At 38.2% G+C, this 22,641-nt stretch overlaps 1 protein-coding gene across 1 annotated transcript in view; it reads right to left on the bottom strand.

Moving 5' to 3' along the window:
- CORIN (corin, serine peptidase) overlaps nucleotides 1-22,641 on the bottom strand; it is a 229,131-nt gene that overhangs the window by 20,258 nt on the left and 186,232 nt on the right. Inside the window, exons 14-16 of the mRNA XM_021701616.1 lie at nucleotides 21,526-21,639; nucleotides 19,195-19,305; nucleotides 18,174-18,303 (exon numbers count right to left, since the gene is read on the bottom strand). Of these exons, the coding sequence (XP_021557291.1) occupies nucleotides 18,174-18,303; nucleotides 19,195-19,305; nucleotides 21,526-21,639 (355 nt within the window). The remainder of the gene's footprint in view (nucleotides 1-18,173; nucleotides 18,304-19,194; nucleotides 19,306-21,525; nucleotides 21,640-22,641) is intronic.

The raw sequence follows: 22,641 nt of genomic DNA, 5'->3' as shown, positions 1-22,641 counted from the left end.
GTTGGAGGGGGGTAGAGAATTCAAATCAGATAGCCTCTATCTTTCTTTTCAAGTAAAAGGTGAGCACCTTTGATGAAAGTTGGGGGTGACAGGGGTGCATGATGATGAGAAAAGTGACACATATAATACGGATTTGTTCCCTGGTGGAAATGTTTGGAGAAACACATCAAAGTTAAGTGAGAAAATGAATGTAAGGAAGGAAAATAAAATAAAATAAAAACAGAGAGGGAGGTAAACCATAGGAGACTCTTAACTCTAGGAAACAAAGAGGGTTGCTGGAGGGGAGGTGTGTGGGAGGATGGGGTAACTGGGTGATGGGCATTAAGGAGGGCACTTGATGGAATGAGTACTGGATGTTATATGCAACTGATGAATCACTAAATTCCTCCTCTGAAACTAATAATACACTATATGTCAACTAAATTGAACTTAAATTAAAAAAATTTTTAAAAAGACATCACATAGAATTTCCTAAGAGAAATACATATTATTCATGTATTCAATTATATGCTTATAATCTAGATTTTACCGTCTTGTCAATGAGTGCAAATACCTGTTTATGACACCCGTCCCCGCAACCCAAAAAAAAGATAAGTGAGAAGAATGGCAACAGCACTCAGGGTTCAAATGAACCTGGAAATCCTGAAGTTTTAGTAGCATCAAGTTTGCAGGCTTCGCGACTTTCTTTTCCAATAACGGGATGCCATATTTCAAAAAAAGGGGGGGAGGGCACAGGAAGGGAAGCAGAGTTAGACTCATTGGCATTGAAAGAAAAATGAACATTTCAGCTGATTATTTAAAAACTATTGTAATGTCATAATAGAAAGCAAAAGGAACAAAACCTTCCCCAAATCCTGTTACTTATAAAAGAGGAAAACCCTCTAAAGAGAACACTTGATGGTAGAGTAAGAGCCAAAGAAAAAAACAAAGCAAAGCCCTTAATAATGAGTGGATTCTAATCATTTGATTTTAAAACAGAGAGCATGAACCCTGACCACACTTTAAGAAGAGTTCCACAAGACTGAAATTTATTTAGGAACTTGAATGAACGGTGGGATGATTGAAGACTTCACAAAACCTACTGCAAAATGAGGAGTTTTGTTTTCCTTGACCAAAATGAGAGTCTGGCTTTCTGTCAATCTCACAAGTTCTGTATGTGGAGGCATAGGCAAGAGGCAAACAATTAAAAGTCAGACAGAGGTCACAAACACCACTGACGGTGTTTCTCCTGCTACCTGCATCCTGAGAATTCCTTTCTGCAGTCGATCAACTTGAGGGCCTCCTAAATCCAGGCATATGACTGGCCATAAGCCAAAGGAAGATAAGCTTCAGATTTGTTGTTTAATTAAGTCATTCTTTAGGCAGGTATTTATAGGGCAAAAGGGACTCGCACAAGGAGGGCTATTCAGCATAGGATTTGCACAATGGTGGATTGAAAAATCATGGCAAAGGACAGTTCAGTCTTTCAACACGCAAGGCACCTTCAGTTGCCCTGAAAAAGGTCTCCACAGAGCATTGCACCTGGGATGTTTCTGCATTTCATTCATTAACCTCCAACAAGAAAGGCAATTTAGTCTGAATCTCTCAGTTATATCAAGTGGAAAATACAAGAAATTCATCATCAAGAAGAGGGGGATGTCATTATAAAAATTAGTTTTCCATGAAATTCTTAAGCCCTAGAATGCTTCTCATGCACAAAAATAAATATTTTAGCACCAGAAATACCATGCTATGGCTTATTAAAAAAATATCAGTGAATCCATATGGTTCTATTTCTGCCATCATACAGAATCTGAGCATCTGTGTGATTTCATTTTTTTATTTTTTTAAAATAATTTTTAAGGTTATAAAAGTAATACTTATACATGGAAAAAATAAAATTATACAATGAAAAAATATTCTTCCCATCCCAGATGTGTAGAAATGACCACTGAAAATAGCATTTGAGAGTATCCTTGCCAAGCTCTAGCTGTAATTCACGTACACCTACTCATATTTTTTAGTCTATACACATTGTTCTGTGTTGTACTGATATATTTTTATTTAGTGATTTATCTTGGAAGTCTTTCCCTAATAATAGTTGACATTTCTCAACTGCACTGAAAGACAAACTCATTTTATCTTATTTAATCCTCTCAACAATGTTGGAAAGTAGGCATTATTAGTCCCTATTTTGGAGATGAAAAAATTGAGGCAAAGAGAGAATAAGTAACTTGCCCAAGGTCACACAGTATGTAAACGGTCAGTGGTCTGAGGCCAGAGTACCACTCCTAACACTTTGAACACCACACGGTCCCCCTTCATTAACAGCACATGCCCTGTTCCTTTTATAGCTGCCGAGTGTTACTATTACATGGCCGTACATACATTTACTTAGCCAACCCACTACTGATGTGCATGTAGGTTATTTCTAATTTTCATTATAACAAAAAAGCAGCAGTTAACACTCCTAACTATTCACCTTTGCCTCCATGCACAAGTTCCTAGAAATAAAAATAATTTCCTAGAAATAAAAGTATCAAATCAAAATTTAAATTTTTGATTAATAGTCTGAATTTTCCTTGAAAGGCTAATGCCAATTTACATATCATCAAGAATGTATGTGTATGTGCTTTTTAATTTTTATAACTATCTATATAATGTAAATCGTGCTATGAAAAAGTATCTGGAACTTAGCTGTTCAAATTTTGACAATTGGTAATGCATTTGACTTATCTTTTTCCATATTTTATCAAATTAAAGAAATCCTGTTGGGCAGAGACCAAAAGAGCAAAAAAACATCTTAGCAGTGATTAGGCATTAAAGTCCCTGTATCCTAAGAACATGTGTGTAGGGGCGCCTGGGTGGCTCAGTTGGTTAAGCGACTGCCTTCGGCTCAGCTCATGATCCCAGGGTCCTGGGATCGAGTCCCACATCGGACTCCCGGCTCAGCGGGAAGCCTGCTTCTCCCTCTCCCCCTGCTTGTGTTCCTGCTCTCGCTGTCTCTGTCTCTGTCAAATAAATAAATAAAATCTTTAAAAAAAAAAAAAAAAAGAACATGTGTGTAGGCGTGATGTGATGAGCAGTGGATGTTATACACTTGAACTCTACATCTGAAACTAATGATGTATATATGTTGTCTAGTTGAATTTTAATTAGTTAATTAATTTTAAAAAAGACAAGCCCAACTGGGGGAAAAAAGGTGTGTGCAGGGAATATAGTCAGAACTAAATGCTTCTGTAGTAGCAATGAAATCATATACAGAGAAGGAAATTAAGGAACAATCTAATCCAGTGCCCTCATTTGACAGCCTGAGAAAACTGAGACACAGATACAGACCCATCCCAAACATACGTGGGGCCAAACATTTGTGAGTAGGGTACAAATGGAGGCCCACATACCATATGTCTACATATTTAGACGTTATAAATCAAGTTAACAAGTTGTTAACGTATTCTAATCTTCCCATCTTGACAAACATATCTTTTAGGCTCAAATATAGGATTTTGGACTCCTTGGAACAGTGGTTTTCAAACTTTGGCATTCATCAGAATCACCTGAAGGGCCTGTTACAACAAAGCTTGTGGGCCCCATCCCCAGATTCCCTGATTCACGAAGTCTGAGATAGGGCCTCGAAAGCAATCTTTCTAACATGATCCCAGGTGATGCTGCTGCTGGTCTGGGACTACACTCTGAAAACATTGCTATAGATCGTGGACCAGGCTCCAGGGGGGCATAACTCCTTGGCGGACAGACTCCTTGCCCCATGGGGTGAGGCATGGCTAGGGAGGAAGGCCAGAGTGGTCCCTCTAAATCTGGGTTTCTCATCCTTGGCACTACTGACATTTTATACCAGATAATTATTTACTGTGTGGGGCTATCTTGTGCTCTGGAGGATGTTTAGCATCATCCTCGACCTCTACCTACTAGATGCTATAGTACCCACCCCACCACTTCTGGACTGGTAATTAAATAGGTCTTAGGGACATTTCCAAATGCCTCCTAAAGGGCAAAGCTAAGCCTGGTGGAGAACCACTCTTCTAAATCATGGAGCCCAGGGCAAGGCCCCTCTGCTCTGGGTCTAAAGGCAATACTACACAGAACAGCAAAAGGATTTCCAAATTTGCTTCTTGAGTTGGGCAGCCATAAGACATATATAAAAAATGTTTAATTCTTCCTCTGTCCTGGAAATGAGAAGATAGAACTTATCCAGAATTCTAAAACATCCTGATATTCTGAAAGGAAAGATATATTTCAAGGCTTTGGTGAGCAACCAGCTCTCTAGACAGCTTGACCTATCCTTTTCCTACTCTCAAGGCACTCGGTATTTAATAATAGGATACTTAACACTTGTGTTATCATCCTGTTGGGGTTGCTGACCTAAAAATGAAGGTCAGCACAAATGCCCAGAAACCAAGGGCTTCTTGACTTCTGGGGGCAAGAGAACAGGGTAGGAATTACCTAGAAATGTTACACATTTCAGGGGAAGGACAAAGTCTGTTCTATTACGGGTATTGTTGGGGAAAAATAATCTGAGTTTTCAACCTCAGTATTAGCAGTTGGTCTTGAAATATAAATGCCTAGTGTAGTAGACAAGATACACTATTCGCTATTCTAAATATCCCGTTCAGAATTTGGAACATTTCCACTAAACATTTAGCTATCTGGATTCAGAAATATTTTCTTGAATCCTGTCATATTATTATCTCTGTTTGGTTCTTATAGACATGTGACTATTAAAAGCTAGTTAAATTATTTTGTCAAGTAGAAGGATGACCTGGAAATTTTGACAAAAGGGCACAGTAGGTTTCAAACAAAACATGAATGAATACTACTATCGAATCATTTGCCTGGTTAGATAGCTCAGCTTATGCTTTATACAGAAAAACTCTCACCAATAGAAATGTTTAAAGGAAAACATAAAGTCTGAGTTAATTTTTCCAGTAAACCTAGTGTTGTTGTTTTTTTTAAGATTTTATTTGTTTGTCAGAGAGAGAGAGCACAAGCAGGGGGAGCGGCAGGCAGACGGAGAAGTAGGCTCCCTGCTGAGCAAGGAGCCCAACGCGGGACTTGATCCCAGGACCTGGGATCATGACCTGAGTTGAAGACAGACGCTTAACCAATTGAGCCACCTAGGTGTCCCGTAAACCTAATGTTTTTAAAAATATTTTTATTGAAATCCTGAGAACATAAAATTTTATTCATTTGTCTATCTCAGAGGTAGATTATAAGAACGGTATTAGGCAATGATCTATAGGTATAAGTGACAAAAACTATCTCAAAGCAAAGAGGGGAAGTTATTAAATCAAATCACAGTATTGATATTTCATAAAATTAAAAAAATCAATGACACTAGATGTTTAATCCATATTGATCTAAAATTATAAAATTATAACATGAAGTAAAATATAAATTTACAAAAGATAACTATTAAATATACACTATCATTCTAGTATAAATTAGAAAATAAAATTAATAAAAATAAAGTAGTATTTAAAATAAACATCTCATTAAAAGTGAAAAAATTAACCAATCATAAAAATTTTAAATTAAAATGTCATTTGATCATTTTTAAAATTCAACCTCATAAAGCAAACTGAGTAAATGGTGTCAAGTTGTAAGTATACTTTTAAGCAAAAGTGTCTACCTCTTTCAGAATCTACATTAGTCCAACTATTTCCTTTGGGCTATTTTATGTTCAAAAAATTCCATTGCTTTTTTGATAACTTGTAGAAAACCTTTTAGAATAATCTTTTTTATTATTTTTAAGAAAATATTTTATTGACTCAACATCTTATTGACAGCAACTTGAGTTTAGTTTCAAAGAAAGTGTTTTTTGTTTCCTGTTTGTCTTCACCTTCAGTTGATTTATATAAAAGTAGAGATTTCCAGTTTCAACTACAATATGCCATTTTTTATTCCACTAGTTCAGAAAGACGGTGAACCAGAGTAGAATTAATTTTCTAACAGGAATCTTGCTTTGTCAATTGTGCATTTCTTCCTCTTCTTGAGAACTATAGAAGTATAGAAAATATACCTTTATTCAATTAAGACAGACTATGACTCTTGATATAAGATAAAATAATTCAAACTTTAGGGATTACAAAAAATATATATATATTTTGTATATGTATATTTTGTGTGTATATATATATATATACACACACACACTTCATGTATATATTCAGTTAATAGTTTTACACAAACAAAAGAAATTCAGGATTTTAGTACCTAAAATAGCACTGGAATATCTGAGTATCAAAAGCTAGAAATGTAATCAATCACTAAATGAATGTGGATGGTCCTCAGGATGGCTGGTGCCAGGGAAACAAGTGTCCTCAGGACCCTCCATCTCTCATTTCCACTTCTGTGAGAGGGAGCAGGAGGTGATGGGAGGGTGGCTTTATCGCCTTCAACTGACTTTTCCACAAACCAGGGGACAGACTACTTGCTCTTCTAAACTCAAATCCATTCATCTTTGTGACCAAAAAGGAAAGAAGTCTTCTCTCCCAGCTCCACCTAAAACAAATCTTGTTGAGGGACTTCTAGTACGTAAAATCCAATCACTGTGACCTGGAAGTGAAGTCCTTTGATTGGTTCAGTTTGGGTTAGGTACCTGCCCCTCAACCAGTCACTGAGACCAAGAAGAGTGGGTCATGTACAAAGATGGCCGCTCCCATTAGGATCCCAAGGATAGAATGGGGAGTGAAGCAAGTCCCTAAAAGGAAGGGATACAGGGAAGCAACATAATAGATGTCTGCTACAAGTGACCTTGAAATTTTTTAGTTAAAAAGATTATTGTGGGGGCGCCTGGGTGGCTCAGTCGTTAGGCGTCTGCCTTCTGCTCAGGTCATGATCCCAGAGTCCTGGGATCGAGCCCCGCGTCGGGCTCCCTGCTCTGCGGGAAGCCTGCCTCTCCTTCTCCTGCTCCCCCTGCTTGTGTTCCCTCTCTCGCTGTATCTCTGTCAAATAAATAAATAAAATCTTAAAAAAAAAAAAAAAGATTATTGTGCCTCAGAATCAAGATTCTACATGTTCCTTTGTTAGTTTTTGGAAGATGTAAGAAGGGTAAAAGATTGGATAGAAATTAGATTTGACTTTTGTTTCCCTTGCCTCCAGTGACATGTCTAGTAAGCAGTTGCTATGGCCGAGACCAAGAGATTGTTACCTGTGTTCTTGTCTAGGATTTTGATGGTTTCCTGTCTCACATTTAGGTCTTTCATCCATTTTGAATTTATTTTTGTGTATGGTATAAGAAAGGTGACAGGAATGGCCAGCAATCCCTGTACAAACAGGTGAAAGATTACTCCAAACTTTGCTGTGAAAGAGAGGAGAAGGCAAGGGGGTCAACGCTCAGAGACGAAGACACTTTGCCCTTCTTTGCTCCCAGTTTTATTGGTACTTCAGGATAATCACAAATCCTTATCACTATTCCTCAAGCACATGATGTGTGACAAGGGGTCTTACTGGAACTAGGAGGATCTGTTTACAGGAAAGATACTATATGTTAATCTGTGGGTTCTAAGAGTTCTGCTAAACGTAGACTAAGGGACAATGCATACATCTTAGATCACAGGGCTGCTGTTTGGGCTAAGAAAGCTTCGGGGAAGGCAATTCCCCACTGCATTCCTACAGCAGAGTGATCACGCAGGCCTCGGCATTCCAAAGGCCTACACCCTTCTCTGAAACCATCCCTTGCCCCTAACAGCCTCCGTGTTACATTTTAGCAAGCCGGGTATTATGGCTTATTTCATGCTCTACATTAACCCCAACAGAAAGGGGTCCAGTTTCATGCTTCTGCATGTTGCTGTCCAGTTTTCCCAACACCATTTGTTGAAGAGACTGTCTTTTTTCCATTGGCTATTCTTTCCTGCTTTGTCAAAGATTAGTTGACCATACAGTTGTGTGTCCATTTCTGGGTTTTCTATTCTGGTCCATTGATCTATGTGTCTGGTTTTCTGCCAGTACCATACTGTTTTGATTACTACAGTTTTGTAATATAGCTTGAAGTCTGGAATCATTTTGCTTTTCTTTTTCAGGATTGCTTTGGCTATTCAGGGTCTTTTGTGGTTCCATACAAATTTTAGGCAAGGGAAACAGAAGCAACTATTGGGACCTCATCAAGATAAAAAGCTTCTGCACAGAGAAGGAAACAATCAACAAAACAAAAAGGCAGCCTACAGAATGGGAGAAGATAATTGCAAATGACATATCTGATAAAGGGTTAGTATCCAAAATATATAAAGAACGTCTCAAACTCAACAGCCAAAAAACAAATAATCCAGTTAAGAAATGGGCAGGAGACATGAATAGATATTTTTCCAAAAAAGACATCCAGATGGCTAACAGACACATGAAAAGATGCTCAGCATCACTCATTATCAGGGAAATAAAAATCAAAACCACGATGTGATACCACCTCACACCTGTCAGAATGGCTAAAATGAACAACAGAAGAAACAATAGATATCGGTGAGTATGTGGAGAAAGGGGAACCCTCTTATACTGTTGGTGGGAATGCAAACTGGTGCAGCCACTCTGGAAGACAGTATGGAGGTTCCTCAAAAGGTTAAAAATAGAACTACCCTATGAGCCAGCAATTGCACTACTAAGTATTTACCCAAAGGATACAAAAATACTTATTTGAAGGAGCACATGCACCCTGATGTTTATAGCAGCATTATCAATAGTAGCCAAACTATGGAAAGAGCCAAAGTGTCCATTGACTGATGAATGGATAAAGAAGATGTGATATATATATATCACATACAATGGAATACTACTCAGCCATCAAAAAGAATGCAATCTTGCCATTTACAACAATGTAGATGGAGCTAGAGTGTACTATGCTAAGCCAAATAAGTTAGTCAGAGAAAGACAAATACCATATGATTTCACTCATATGTGGAATTTAAGAAACAAAACAGATGAATATATGGGAAGAGGGAAACAAGAGAGAGAGAGGGAAACAAACCGTAGGGGACTCCTAAGGACAGAGAACAAACTGAGGGTTGACAGAGAGCAGTGGGTGGGGAATGGGCTAAATGGGTGATGGGTATTAAGGAGGGCATTTGTGATGAGCACTGGGTATTATATATAAGTGATGAATCACTAAATTCTACTCCTGAAACCAGTATTACACTATATATTAACTAACTAGAATTTAAATAAAAATGTGAAGAAAAGAAATTAGATTTGACTTATGTTTATAAAAGAAACACTGGGTTAATCAGTGAGTGTTGAAGCTGATATTGCTATAAAGTGAGTTGGATCTCAGAAGGAACATTACCCTGGAAGAATTTAAACAAATGATGCAGACAGATGCACAAGGGCTAAAACTTATGACTATGGGCTTAATAAGGTAGAACCGAAAAGGAGACAACACAATAGTGTTGTATTAGGTGGAGTCCCTTCCTCAAGGAGCTATTATTTTAGTGAGAGGAACAAATTAAACGTGTTAAAAATAATTCCTGATGCTGTGCTTTGAAGAAAACAAAATAAACAGAGACTTGGTGAGGGTGAAAGCTGCTTCATTTAGGGTTGCCAAGGACCTTTTTAAGTTGTTGATGTATAAGCTGAGACATGAACGATGAGATGGAGGTGATCATCTGAAAGTCTACAGATCAACATTCCAAGCAGAAGGCAGTGAGGGCAAAGCCCCTGAGCTGGAAATGAGTTTGCAGTTTGAACGTCAGTAATAAGGTCGGTGTGTCTAAAGTTCAGCAGATAAGTGGAGAATGCTAGGAAAGAGAGGAGGCAGGGGCCAGTGTCTTACAGGCCAGAGTAAGAAACTGGATTTTGATCCCAAACTATATAAATAATAAGAAAAGACCAATGGGTCTGCCATGCAGATAATGTCATGGCTGACCAGCGGTCCTGCCTTGGAGGTAAAAGCAAGCCAAATCTCAGTAGGTTTGAAAGACAATATGCAAAAGATATCAGATCTAAAGTTAGTCATCACCAGGAGTCTCCCGGTATAAGTTCCAAAATGAGTAAGCTGCCATATAAGGACTCCTAACAGAAATAACACAGGCCTCTTTGGTCAATTCCTGATGGATCGTTCAAGTTGTATATCACGTTCTTAACTTCCTAGGACTCACTACTCATATTCATGTCCAATGGCAATGCTATAATCATTACGATGACTGGGGAATCCAAGGCCCTCAGAGATATTATGGAGATTGATTCTTCCCATTCTAGAATCTTCTTGCTCACATCAGCCCCAATATTTTTGGCTAAAAGCTCAGTCTTGAGAGTACTTCTGGAGAACCATCTTTGATTTGAAAAATCAGGATACAAATCTATTTTTCAATGATAAACTTTTTTACCACAAAATGGAATGTAAGAGAGTAGAAAACCAATCTGATTAATTCAGGATCCCACACAGTTCCATTCTAGTTAATAATAGTGAATTTCTCTACACCACCAAGAGGTTTCCTTTTAATTCCATAAAATATTCATTAACTCAACTGACACAGTTTGAGATTCAGTTTGCTAACAAATATCCAAATTCTTGGCAGAGTCTGCTAATAGTGATCACATGGAAATGCTTTCAGGACAACTGATAGACTTACCTTGCTTTGTTTATTAAAGCCTCATACCCAGTGGTCTCATGGAAGAACTTAAAAAACACTTTTACTTCCTTTAGGATATAGCACTTTTTCAGGAAAATTCTTCTTCTTCTTCACCCCAGAATAGCACGTTCCAGGGACCTGTACAGCCACATACCGGACTCTGTGATTTTCTTCTCACCCAGGCACTCAACCAGCAGCTTCTTGGAATCATGTAGGATTTAATTCCCTGTGCCCAAGCTACATGTCTGCTAGAAAAACTGTGAAGCCTCTGTGTGAAAGAAAATAACACTCTATGGATTTGTTTCAGCTAACTGCTACTTAGAATATGCCAAGAATCTAGTTATTACTATAAGTGATTTTTCAAAAAGTGAAAAACATTTCTCTTGTTCGCCTGCATGATGACTTTTCCCCACTGCTGCACCTCCTCACTACTGTCTACTTAAAAAGCGTCTGCCTTCGGCTCAGGTCATGATCCCAGGGTCCTGGGATTGAGTCCCACGTCGGGCTCCCTGCTCAGTGTGGAGTCCGCTTCTCTCTCCACCCCTCCCCCCTGCTCCTGCTCTCTCTCTGTCTCTCTTGCTCTCTCAGATAAATAAATAAAATCTTTTTAAAAAATGCCACAATGATAAGATCATTAGGTGATATGGTATTAAGACTTGCCACAAAAATCTCATGTAAAGCAATACTAAAAGGGATTTATGTGTAAGAAGCTGGTTGGCCACATCAATCAGGTCATGTTTACTGAATAACTGGGTGCCACAAGGGACCTACTCGTCATACCCAAGAGGCCCTTTGCCTTTGCTTGGACTTGCATCCTGGCACCATATTTTTCCGTGACCTAGCAAAGTTTCTTGATCTATGCCTCAATTTCCACATACGTAAAGTAGAAATAACAACACTGCATCTATTACAGGATTATAAGGTGGACAAATTGAGTTAATACATATCAAGGACTCAGAGCAGCCTGGCACACAATTAAGATTAGCCAGTACTATTTTGTATAACCTTTCTGGGAAATAAAGAAGAAAAAAATAAAAATAAAAATGATATATGGCACTGTAGACTTAAGAGGGGAATTGTGTAATACCAATTTTTATGTACCACAAGAAGTGCAGAGGGAAAAAACATCATGCAGATGAGAAAGTCTTCACAGAAGTCATGGGGCTTGAGTGAGGCCTGAGGATTTGGACAGGAAATGTATGGACATTTATGGACAAAAGAGGCAGAAGCAGGAAGGAATGTGCCCATGGAACATGAATAAAGGGTAAGCCCGTCTTGAAAGAGAAGGAACATATTAAAGGGACATGAAGATAAAGAAAGATAAACTAGTTTATGGTGAGCTCACTAATTGGGTAAAATAGTCCAAACTTATTTGATTAAAAAAGATAGGTGGAATGAAAGAAGACTTTTGACAGAAATGATTTATTTTTGCCTTAGTTTATTCAGGCTTCTGAGAAATTACCATAGACTGGGTAGCTCATAGCCAACAGAAATTTATTTCCCACAATTCTGGAGGTTGAGAAATCCAAGATCAAGGTCTTGGCAGATTTGGTGTCTGGTAAAAGCCCACTTCCTTGTTTATAGATGTCCATCTTCTTGCTATGTCATCACATGGTAGAAGGGTTGAGGGAGCTCTCTGCGGTCTCTTTTACAAGGACACTAAACCCATTCATGGGGGCTCCACACTCATGGCCTAATCACTTCCCAAAGGCCCCACCTCCTAATAGCCTCACATTTGAGATTAGGAATTAACATATGAATTTGGAGGGACAAAAACATTCAATAGGAATTGAACATCATGTTCCTACAATGGCAGGTCTCTGTTAATAATTTATCCATGGGATACTGAGTGCTTCCAGGGAAATGGAGCCACCAAACATCTTCTAACCCTACTTCCCCCACATTTCTTTGCTCATATCTGCTTCCCTGCTCACATTTCTTTGCTTCTCTTTGCGATAAAATCCCTTCAAAAAGTTCTATGCTATCTTTTATTTCTCTCTTTTCACTATCTCTTATGCTTTTGCCCCTCTCACTCCACTAAAACTGCTCATGTCAATGACATACACATTGCTGAAACCAACAGTCAGTTTTCAGACCTCATTTTACTTGACTTCTCAGCAGCTTTTGATATATATGACCATTGTCTTGCCTTGATACACTTTCTTCCCTTGGTTTCCAGAATATCACATCCTCCTACCTTGTGGGTTGTCCTCTCTCATCTCCTTTGGCTTTAGTACTTCTCTTCTTCCACCCTCTTAACATTAGGGCTCGGCCCCTGGTCTTCTTATCTTTTCTGTCTAAACTTGCTCTCTTGGTTATGTCACCAGTCCCATAAATCTATATCATCTGTATCCAGGTGACTTTCAAATATCTAGCTCCAGCTCAAACCTCACTAATAAAGTCCAGACTTAAGCCTTATAAGCATATCAATTTGGATGTCTAATAGACATCCCAAATTTAACATGTCCAAAACAGAACTGATCTTTCTTCCCACACCTGCTTCATCTACAGTATTCCCCATGTTAGTTTATGACAGTACCATCTTTCCAGTTGCTCAATCCAAAAACCTTTCAGTCATTCTTGACTCTTCTCTTTCTTGACGCTTCTCAATCCCCAATTAACATCCAATCTGTCAGGAAGTCCTATTGGCTCTACTTTTAAAATATATTCCGGATCAAATCACTTTCACCATGTTCTCTGCTACCATTCTGATCTGAGTCACCAAAATGTCTCACCTGGATTATTCGATGGCCTCCTAACTAGTATTCCTGCTCCTACCCTTGCCTTCCTATAGCATATTCTCAATAACAACCAGAACGATCTCTTTTAGTCAGATAATGACTATAATAAAAAATGAATAATAATAAGTGTTGACAAGGATATGGAGAAATTGGAACCTTCATGCATTGCTGGTGTAGCCCTTTTGGAAAACAGTTTGGCAGTACCTCAAAAAAATTAAAAATTTGACCTAGTAATTCTAGTCCTAAGAATATACCCAAGAGAAACTGAAAACATATTTTCACAAAAAAACTTTACATGAATGTTCTTAGCAACATTTTCATAAGAGCCAACAAATGGAAACAACTCAACTATCCATTAATTGATAAATGGATAATCGAAGTGTGGATATACCTACACAATGGGATATTATTCAGCCATAAACAGGAATGAAGCATTGATATATACTAAAACATGGATGAACCTTGAAAACGTTATGCTAAGTGAAAGAAACCAGACAAAAAGGGTATATAGTTATACAATCCTGTTTTTATGAAATGTGTATAATGGGTAAGTCCCTAGAAACGGAAAGTAAATTAGTGTTTGTCAGGGGTTTGGGGAGGATAAACGGGAGGGATTGCGAAGAGGGATGGGGTTTCTTTTCCAAGTTGAAAATGTTAAGGAATTAGACAGTAGTAATGACTGCACAACATTGTGAATATATTAAAAACAACTGAATTGTACACTTTTATTTTTTTATTTTTATTTTTTTTAAAGATTTTTATTTATTTATTTGAGAGAGAGAGAATGAGAGACAGAGAGCACGAGAGGGAAGAGGGTCAGAGGGAGAGGCAGACTCCCCGCCGAGCAGGGAGCCCGATGCGGGACTCGATCCAGGGACTCCAGGATCATGACCTGAGCCGAAGGCAGTCGCTCAACCGACTGAGCCACCCAGGCGCCCCTGAATTGTACACTTTTAAAGAGTGAATTTTATGCTATGTGAATTACATTGCAATAAAAAAAAAAAAGGCCATAAGATTTTGAGCTTCTTTTCTATGGTTTACATGCACAGGACCAGCCACCTGGGCTAGATTTACTAGTACAGAGGATTAGTCTGTCTTAGAGCTTCATGGAAGTCCATCAATAAGTAAACCATCCCTACATGACAAATGAAATCTGAAGTTAGAAGCTTTTTCCTGGGAGTACACTTTAGGGAAAAAAAAAAAATCCAACGTAAATTCTTCCATCAGGGACTCTTAGGTAATATAATTTGAGGCTATCTGTGGTTTTGCCCAAGACAAAGAAACATTCTTTGGAAGATGTTGCTTCTATTGATCAACTCTAAAAGATTAGGGCATAAAATCAAATTGCAACTAACCCCATTAAGGAATTTTTGTCAAAATAGAATAGCCTATTTCCAGATGATCCAGTTTTATATAGAGATAAAGTTTATGAAGCCAAGAGACATAAAGAATCACATTCCCTTAGACCAACTTCCTCAAATACCAGATGTCTCAACTGAGCATTTGGCAAGTATTAGAGGGCAGTCTAAATTCTGATTTGTATTGTTGATTAAATAAATGTCCATATGTTTTTAATACTGGACATATAGGTAGCAAAGTCAATATACTGTCATGAGAACTTAGGGGTTGATTTATATCCTTGTCTAATCAAATAGTTATCATACTTCCAGGCTGGGGTAAACTCAAAATATCTGCAGATGGGGGTAAAAAGTTTTTTAGATTCAGCAAAGAACCCTCAATCTTCCCATTTGGGCAAGCACTTAGTTGAGAGCTGAGCATTTGTGCTGTTAGACCTGGAAGGCATAATTTGGGTCTGAACAACTCCAAGGGCAGGTGTTTTTTAATTGACTGCCCCTATCAGGAAAGCATTTCAATAGAAGCCCTGCAAAACACGTAATTCAGTGTAGACCTGCATTTTTGATGAACTAGCTCCAAAATGGGCCCTCCCCCCATTTAGAGTTAAAGTATATTAGTTTTGGACACTACAGTACAATGCTTTTCTCTATAAATGTTTACTGAATTAATAAATGAATGACTTAATAAATGTATATTATACTATCACGATAATATTAGAGCTGAATATTTTTCTTATATACTTTTAATTGGTAGGTCATGTGCTATGCCCTACATAAACCATTGACAAAAAGTCTGGAAGTTTTTTCCAACTTTATGTTCTAGGTTGTTTCCTCATGTGTTTCTAGGTTGTTCCTCAGGTGTTTCTATAATGTTTCACTACATTATAAGCTCTTGGATGACGTTATTTACCTTTGCATCCTCCACACAATGCCTACTCCAGGTCAAGACCCATCAGCAGATACTTAAAAAACCAACAGGAAAGAGATACTGAATAGAACTAGTTGGGCTTGTGTTTTAAACTTCAAGTTTCTGATGTGGAGTATGTTTGAAGGTACAAAGGCAGGCACTCCACTCCAGAAGCTAAAGGGGGACAGCTATTCCCTTTACCCTCCCTCTGGCAGCTGGAGTGTAGGTCAATGACAAGTCATGGCCAGACAGACTCTTCTGTAAGGACTTTGAATCTGGAGGAAATGACTCAAGGTACAGGGTTACTTAGAGTTTGAGGCGTCAGTGGCAGAATTGTGAAATTGCAGCACAGCAGCTGATCTCCAGGGACAGTGGTAACAGAGCAGATTCCTACTGCAGGAATTAATGGCCTCATCTTGCCCCTTGTCTTGGTTCCTGCCCCAGCCTGGCTCTCCGGACTTCTGTCAATTCATGAGCCACCCAAGTAAACTGAAGAGTAAACTTGAAGGCAACCAAAAAGTACAAAAATACTAAGATTACCCTTCCTACTCATTTCCTTGGAAGACATATCACTACTTACACATTAACTCAGTCAAATAATGATTATGGTTTTCCAGCCACACTGCTCTCTCAGATTTTCCTAGCCTTTCTGTGAAATAAAGTTATCTTTAAAAAATATCTGGGGGGGCCTGGGTGGTTCAGTCATTAAGCGCTTGCCTTCGGCTCAGGTCATGATCCCGGGGTCCTGGGATCGAGCCCCACATCGGGCTCCCCACTCAGTGGGAAGCCTGCTTCTCCCTCTCCCACTCCCCTGCTTGTGTTCCCTCTCTCGTTGTCTCTCTCTCTGTCAAATAAATGAATAAAATCTTTTAAAAATAATAATAATAAATTAAAAAATCTAAATGTCCTTTTAGATTTTAAATGTCTAATATATTAAAATAACATTTTCCCACTATTGTAAGGAAATGGAGCAAATAGAGTAAGAATCTTTCTAAAAATCCAATACACATAGAATAGCCAAAGCTGGAAACCATACAAGTGTCCATGATTGGATGAACAGATTTAAAAATGTGGTGTATCCATGCAATGGAATCTTTTTCAGCCATAAACAGGAGCTGATCCATAGTTGCATGAAAACATTGTGCTAAGTGAAAGAAGCCAGATAATGGAGATGGTTGCACAGCTCTGTGTATATACTAAATGCCATGGAATTTGCACTTTAAAATGGTTAAGATGCTGAGTTTTTCTGTTATGTATATTTCATTACAATAAAAAATGTAAATCCAATACGCGAAAAAAAAATCAAAGTAATATCAAGGAGAACATTTAAAATAAGATCCCTTCCCTCCTATTTGCAGTAGAACAGGGTGACTTGTCAAAAGAATTTTTCTGCTGGCAAAATCTTTGTGGTTGCAACTTTCCCTCAGAACTCTCAGTAGAATTTTCAATCATTATGTAATTAAGTTTTCATAATAAGAAATAACCTGTGTCTTGGTGAGAGGAAAATAAAGCTCATTCAAAAGACTTTTCATTTATCTCTCATCATAATCACATCCATTTCATTTAGACACCATAAGGATGTTGTGAAAATGAAGTATAATTTAATGGATCTTGGTAAATATCATTTTTCCACTCTGTCAAAGTTGAAAGCTCTTTTCTTACAGATTAGCATCAGTTACTCAACTTTCCAAAGATGTAGGACTTTAAATGGGAAAAATGGGCTGAAGATACTGGGATTTAGGACATTTTTCAAACGGGGAGAAGAAAAATGTGCTGCTAGTTGCTATCCCAGAATTGGATCACTCATTATTGTAAAATTATTTCAAGTTTGTCCAGTGGAATCCTGGGAAATGACATTTACTCAATTTTTTTTACTCTAGAATTTTAAAACTCCTTTATCTTTGATTCCTATCATTTTCACATTTCCCCCCCAAATCTCACATACATCAGTAGTTGAAAAGAAAAAAAATATGTGAATACACACACTCACATATACATCTAAGACCCTCAATTATTGCTTTTCATCCCCAATAGAACTGAAAAAGAAAACCCCACAAAATAGCAAGTATCCAACTTTCAAAGTATCGATTTCAGTCTGTTTGTATCAAAGCCAGAGTCAGTGTCTTTTCATTCTACTAAGGAGCAAAAATGGTCAACTATTTCCTGATTAACATTTCCTGAATTACTTAGGGTAAACTGAAATACCATCAACTTTAAGTCCTATTTCTCAACTTATTAAAAAATGTGTGTTGCTTAAAAAGGAATTTTCAATAACCTCTTGGGAGAAAAATCTCAAGATTTCCCCATCCAAGTTGCTAGGAAGAAACCATCTTCGTGCTTTTACAAATCCCAAAAGCATTTCCTTTCAGAAGTACTTAAAATACAATTACTTCCATTTACTTGTAGCGGGAGGCTTTATCAAAGGAGGTTTTCACCCAGTCTCTTCAAAGCAGGTGCCTGTAATTAAATGTGGTCCTCTCACCTGATTCATTTCCCATGCTTTGAAGGGCTCTACTGGAGAGCACTAACTCACTCTGCATTCAGAAGGAAGATATTATTGCCAACTTCCGCGAAGCCCTCTGAGAAATTCATCAGTGCTACAAACTACTGACCTTACCCTAAACCCATCTGCTTGCAGGCCAGCTGACTTAACGTCTCCTGCCAGCCATCCGCACACACGTGGTGTTCTATGGCAGATCTGTGAGCCGTCAGGAACGAAGAGGAGCTCACATTTTTAGAGAGGGTCACTGAGGAGAACAACAAAAAAAAAGGAAAATCCTAATTAGAAACATTTCTCCTCAGGAAACCAAATGCTAACTCTACATGCTTTCACTTCACTTGCATACATTTGTTTTTATTTATTTTAATTAAGAATCATTTGGTGAATGCTTGCCCTCTGCAAAGCACTGCTCTCAGTGTGGTGGAAGACTGAAAAAATGAAATAGAAATAGAAAATAGAATTAATCAAACTCAAGTTTACAAATTGTAACACTGGAGGTCTGGTGGGAGGTACTTTTAAGTCTTGTCCATGTGAGGAACTAGATAAATAGTCGTCTCATTTGGATCTGGTGCAAGACTACAGGGAAGATGGAAGATCCACTTTAATACCCTATTCTAGGAGGTGTCGATGATATAAGAATGACAGAATATTGGTAATTGTTGAAGCTGGGTGATAAAAAAGAATTTAAAAATTGTATTCTAGTAGTCACATGGTCATAACAATTTGAACCCAAATGTTTTTACATATCACATAGACATTTCAAACAGCAAGATAATTTAGGGGGAGATGTTCTGTGAGTTGGAAACAACATATATGAATCACTACTGCCAGGTTTTGTTTTTTTTTTTTTACACCAGTGTAATAAAAACTTTTATTCCAAATGTAATTTACATAAGGCTTATAATTGACTCCATAACATTTTACACACATTTAAGCCTTGGCGTGTGTTTTTTTCTTTCTTCTTTTTTTTTAAATTTAATTTTATTATGTTATGTTAATCTACCACCAGCTTTTATCATCACTAAACAAAACAGGTGAAACTGGTCAGTAAACTCTGTGAAGTCATCTAGGCTTTATCAAGCTTCAATGGCTGACAGGTGTTAGAGCATGCAGCCGATGGCGGAAACACGCAGCTCACCACAGTCCCACTCGTCAGAACTGTCCAAGCAGTCGGCTTCCCCATCACACCAGCGCTCACGGGACACACACTCATGGTTTGCACATTCGAGTTCATCATCCTGGCAAAATGCTAGCACCGGGAACAAGAAGCAAGAAGATGGAAACATTTCAGAAACGAGTGTGAGTCTCACTAAGATGCACATTATCATCTGTCCCAGGAGCGTGTAAGGTAGGAAAGCTGTGGTCACTGGGGCCTCCGAACAGGTATCAAGACAGAATAACAGAACTGGTAAAAACTCATACCACAGATGCCAATCCAGTCAAATAGCAAGCATTTAAACAATGCTACCATCTCCAAGTGACTGCATTGTCTAGTTCTAACACTAGGCTTGAAAAAGTGGTACCCAGAGCAGCAGAAATTCCAGGAATTGAGAGAATGGGATTGAAGTCTGGAGTGGCCTGAGCCAAGCACTGGGGCTGAGCAGAATGAAGAAACCACAGGATGGAAACAAGCTCTGTCCACATATATGGATAATGTTTATTCCTTAAAAATCTCTACTGGGGTGCCTGGGTGGCTCAGTCGGTTGGGCGGCTGCCTTCGGCTCAGGTCATGATCGTGGGGTCTTGGGATCAAGCCCCACATCTGGCTCCCTGCTCGGCGGAGAGCCTGCTTCTCCCTCTCCCTCTGCCTGCCACTCTGCCTGCTTGTGTTCTCTCTCTCTCTGTCAAATAAATAAATAAAATCTTTAATAAAATAAAATAAAATAAAAAATTAAAATCTCTACTATCAGAGCGCCTGGGTGGCTCAGTTGGTTAAGCATCTAACTCCTGATTTCAGCTCAATCATAATCTAGGGTTCGTGAGATTGAGCCCTGTGTCTGGCTCCATTCTCAGCGGGGAGTCGGCTTAAAATTCTCTTCCTCTCTCTTCTCCTTCTGCCCCTTACCCGCTTGTTCTCTCTCTCTCAAATAAATAAATCTTTAAAAAAAAAAAAAAGAAAAAAGAAATTATAGCGACACTCTTTAATTGCCTACCTAACATCCATCTCCTTTCTTTCTCCTTTTTTAAGGGGACCTGATTTTGTTCAGGTCCCCACAGTCCCAGAAGACCCCGATTAGTGTCATTCAGACAAAGCATTTTCTAACCACAACTATTTTTCTTTTCTGGGTAAAGTTATTAGTCCAACAGTAAACATGTGACCCAAGATCAGAGTTTTGGCCTACCATTTCATGGGTTGTGCCTTCCAAGATAGTTCCCACCCAAACCCTGTTGGCCAGATCATGCATCCTAGCCTGGGACAGGGGCAGCCTGAAGGAAACAGCATCTTTTCTCATTGGTTCTCCCTAAGGGGTGCTTCTTTTTGTGATCGAGCTATTTATGTGGTTATCTTTTCTAATCCATACAAAGATCCCTGAAGGCTAGCCAGAACCTTGCTCAAACCTGGCCAATCTGAGTGAATCCTTAAGTGATAGTCCAGACATGAGGGCGAGATCATCACTCCCTCCCACTGGATATGATCAAGGAAGCATAGCACCGCAGGTGCTCTTGGCAGCCATCTTTTGACCCTCGTAGAACCAGCGTGAAGTCAAGCTGAACTAAAAGAATCACAGAAGAGGTGCTGAACTCCCACATCTAGCTTCAAGAATCCATCCTCCACTTGACTTTTAAATATGATAATACAAGACATATCTGATACATATGGTAATAAAATATAATAAATGTTTTCACTGGTTAAGTCAGTCTGAGTTGGGCTTTCTGTTACTAAAAGATAAAATATCTTGATAGATAATTTTTGGGGGGGTTCTAAAAGTGGTGGTCATTCATTTAGAAAATGTAGGAAAGACAGAAAAGCACAAAAATTTAACAATCCCACCACCCAGAGATAATCATTGTAAACTGTTTCTTGTGACCTTCTGATCTTTTTCTATGCATGGTTATATGTACTTTAAAAACTTAGGACAATAGCGCACATAATATTTTATATTTTGTTTCATTCAACTAATGACACTTAATGAACCCAGGAGGAATTATTCTTTTAATTTGATTTTTAACGTTTGTATATTATTTAATTTTATGGTTGTATTTTATGTCCCCTCATTTTGGATATTTGGGGTGTTTTAATTTTTGCATGTGATAAATAATGCTAGAATAATATCACCATGCATGTAATTTACATACATTTGGTTATGTCCTTGCATGTATTTTTGTAAGTGGAGTTTCGGTCAAAAGATCTGAACATACTACAAGCTTTTGATACATATTTCCGAATTTCTAGTTTATATTCAAAATGAGCCCTAATCCATGTTTAACATAAACAAAGTTGTGTTGAGCAATGCAGGTAGGCACTTACAACAGTTCTTCTCATCCATGCCATCAGGACAGTCTGGGAACCCATCACAGATGACTGTATGCTTCAAACATTGTTTATTGGATGGACATTCCCAAAGATCTCTCTCTTTACAGCCTAGAGACAGAAGAAAAGGTTATTTGCAATAGACATAGACATCAAAATAATGATGAATTTGATCAAGCAATGTACAAAAATTATAGCACAAAGGCATGATTTCTTTCTTCCTAAAAAGTCTTGACTTCTGTATACTATGAAAAAGGTAATTTTGAGAGTAGAAATACTCAATAATCTCCATACTGCCATATAAATAGGACAGCTCTCCTAAGAGAAGATCAAGTGACATATGGGAAATGGGGAAAAAATGAAAAAGTAACTATACATTAATGCTCATTTTTAGCTGTTCCTTTTGCTTTCTGAGTCAATTTGCTAACATATAAGACTCATCTATAAAATGATGTTATGCTTTTAAGTAAATATGCCAAAACCTAGTGATTTAAATGCATATTACCTTAAAATGTAATTTCAGTCAACAAATGGAAAGGCCATCTGTGTGTTTACTAAGAGGTGTCTCCTCTGCCAAATACCTACAAAACTAAGAGCCAGGTATAAAAGCTGTCACTTCAGTAACATAGTCTAAGAGATCTAAGGAGATCAACTTCATCAATTAATATGAGAAATGAACGTAATTTGCACGAGATCAGGACTATAAGCTTGAACTGTAATTTGCCTATGAAATAGCAAGAACTTGCAATGAACTGAAAAATGCCATTTGAATCAAATGCAGTGCATTTCACACATCTGCTAAAACATGCCAAGAGTCTAATGTGTTCTCGTCACTCCAGTGGGATCCATGGTCCTTACCAGGCTGCGAGGTGCATGAAGAAGAGTCCCCATGGCATTCATCTTTGGGTTCCTTTCCCCTCCCCTCATGCTACAACAGCGGCTAGCACTCGACAGGCCTTCAACACACGTGGATTTTAAATGGAACTTCCTTTCATGTAAGGAACCAAAAGTCTCTTCCCTTCCCGGGAAAGTATCATTCAGTTTAAGGTGAGTGAAGTGCAAAGCAGTGATCAAATAAGGTATTTCTTTAAAAATGCTATTTCCTATTTGACC

The sequence above is a fragment of the Neomonachus schauinslandi genome, chromosome 2 (genome assembly GCF_002201575.2).
Source record: "Neomonachus schauinslandi chromosome 2, ASM220157v2, whole genome shotgun sequence".
NCBI classification, from domain to species: domain Eukaryota; kingdom Metazoa; phylum Chordata; class Mammalia; order Carnivora; family Phocidae; genus Neomonachus; species Neomonachus schauinslandi.
The sequence above is the reverse complement of the archived record's forward strand: the minus strand, read 5'-3'. Positions and strand labels throughout refer to the sequence as shown.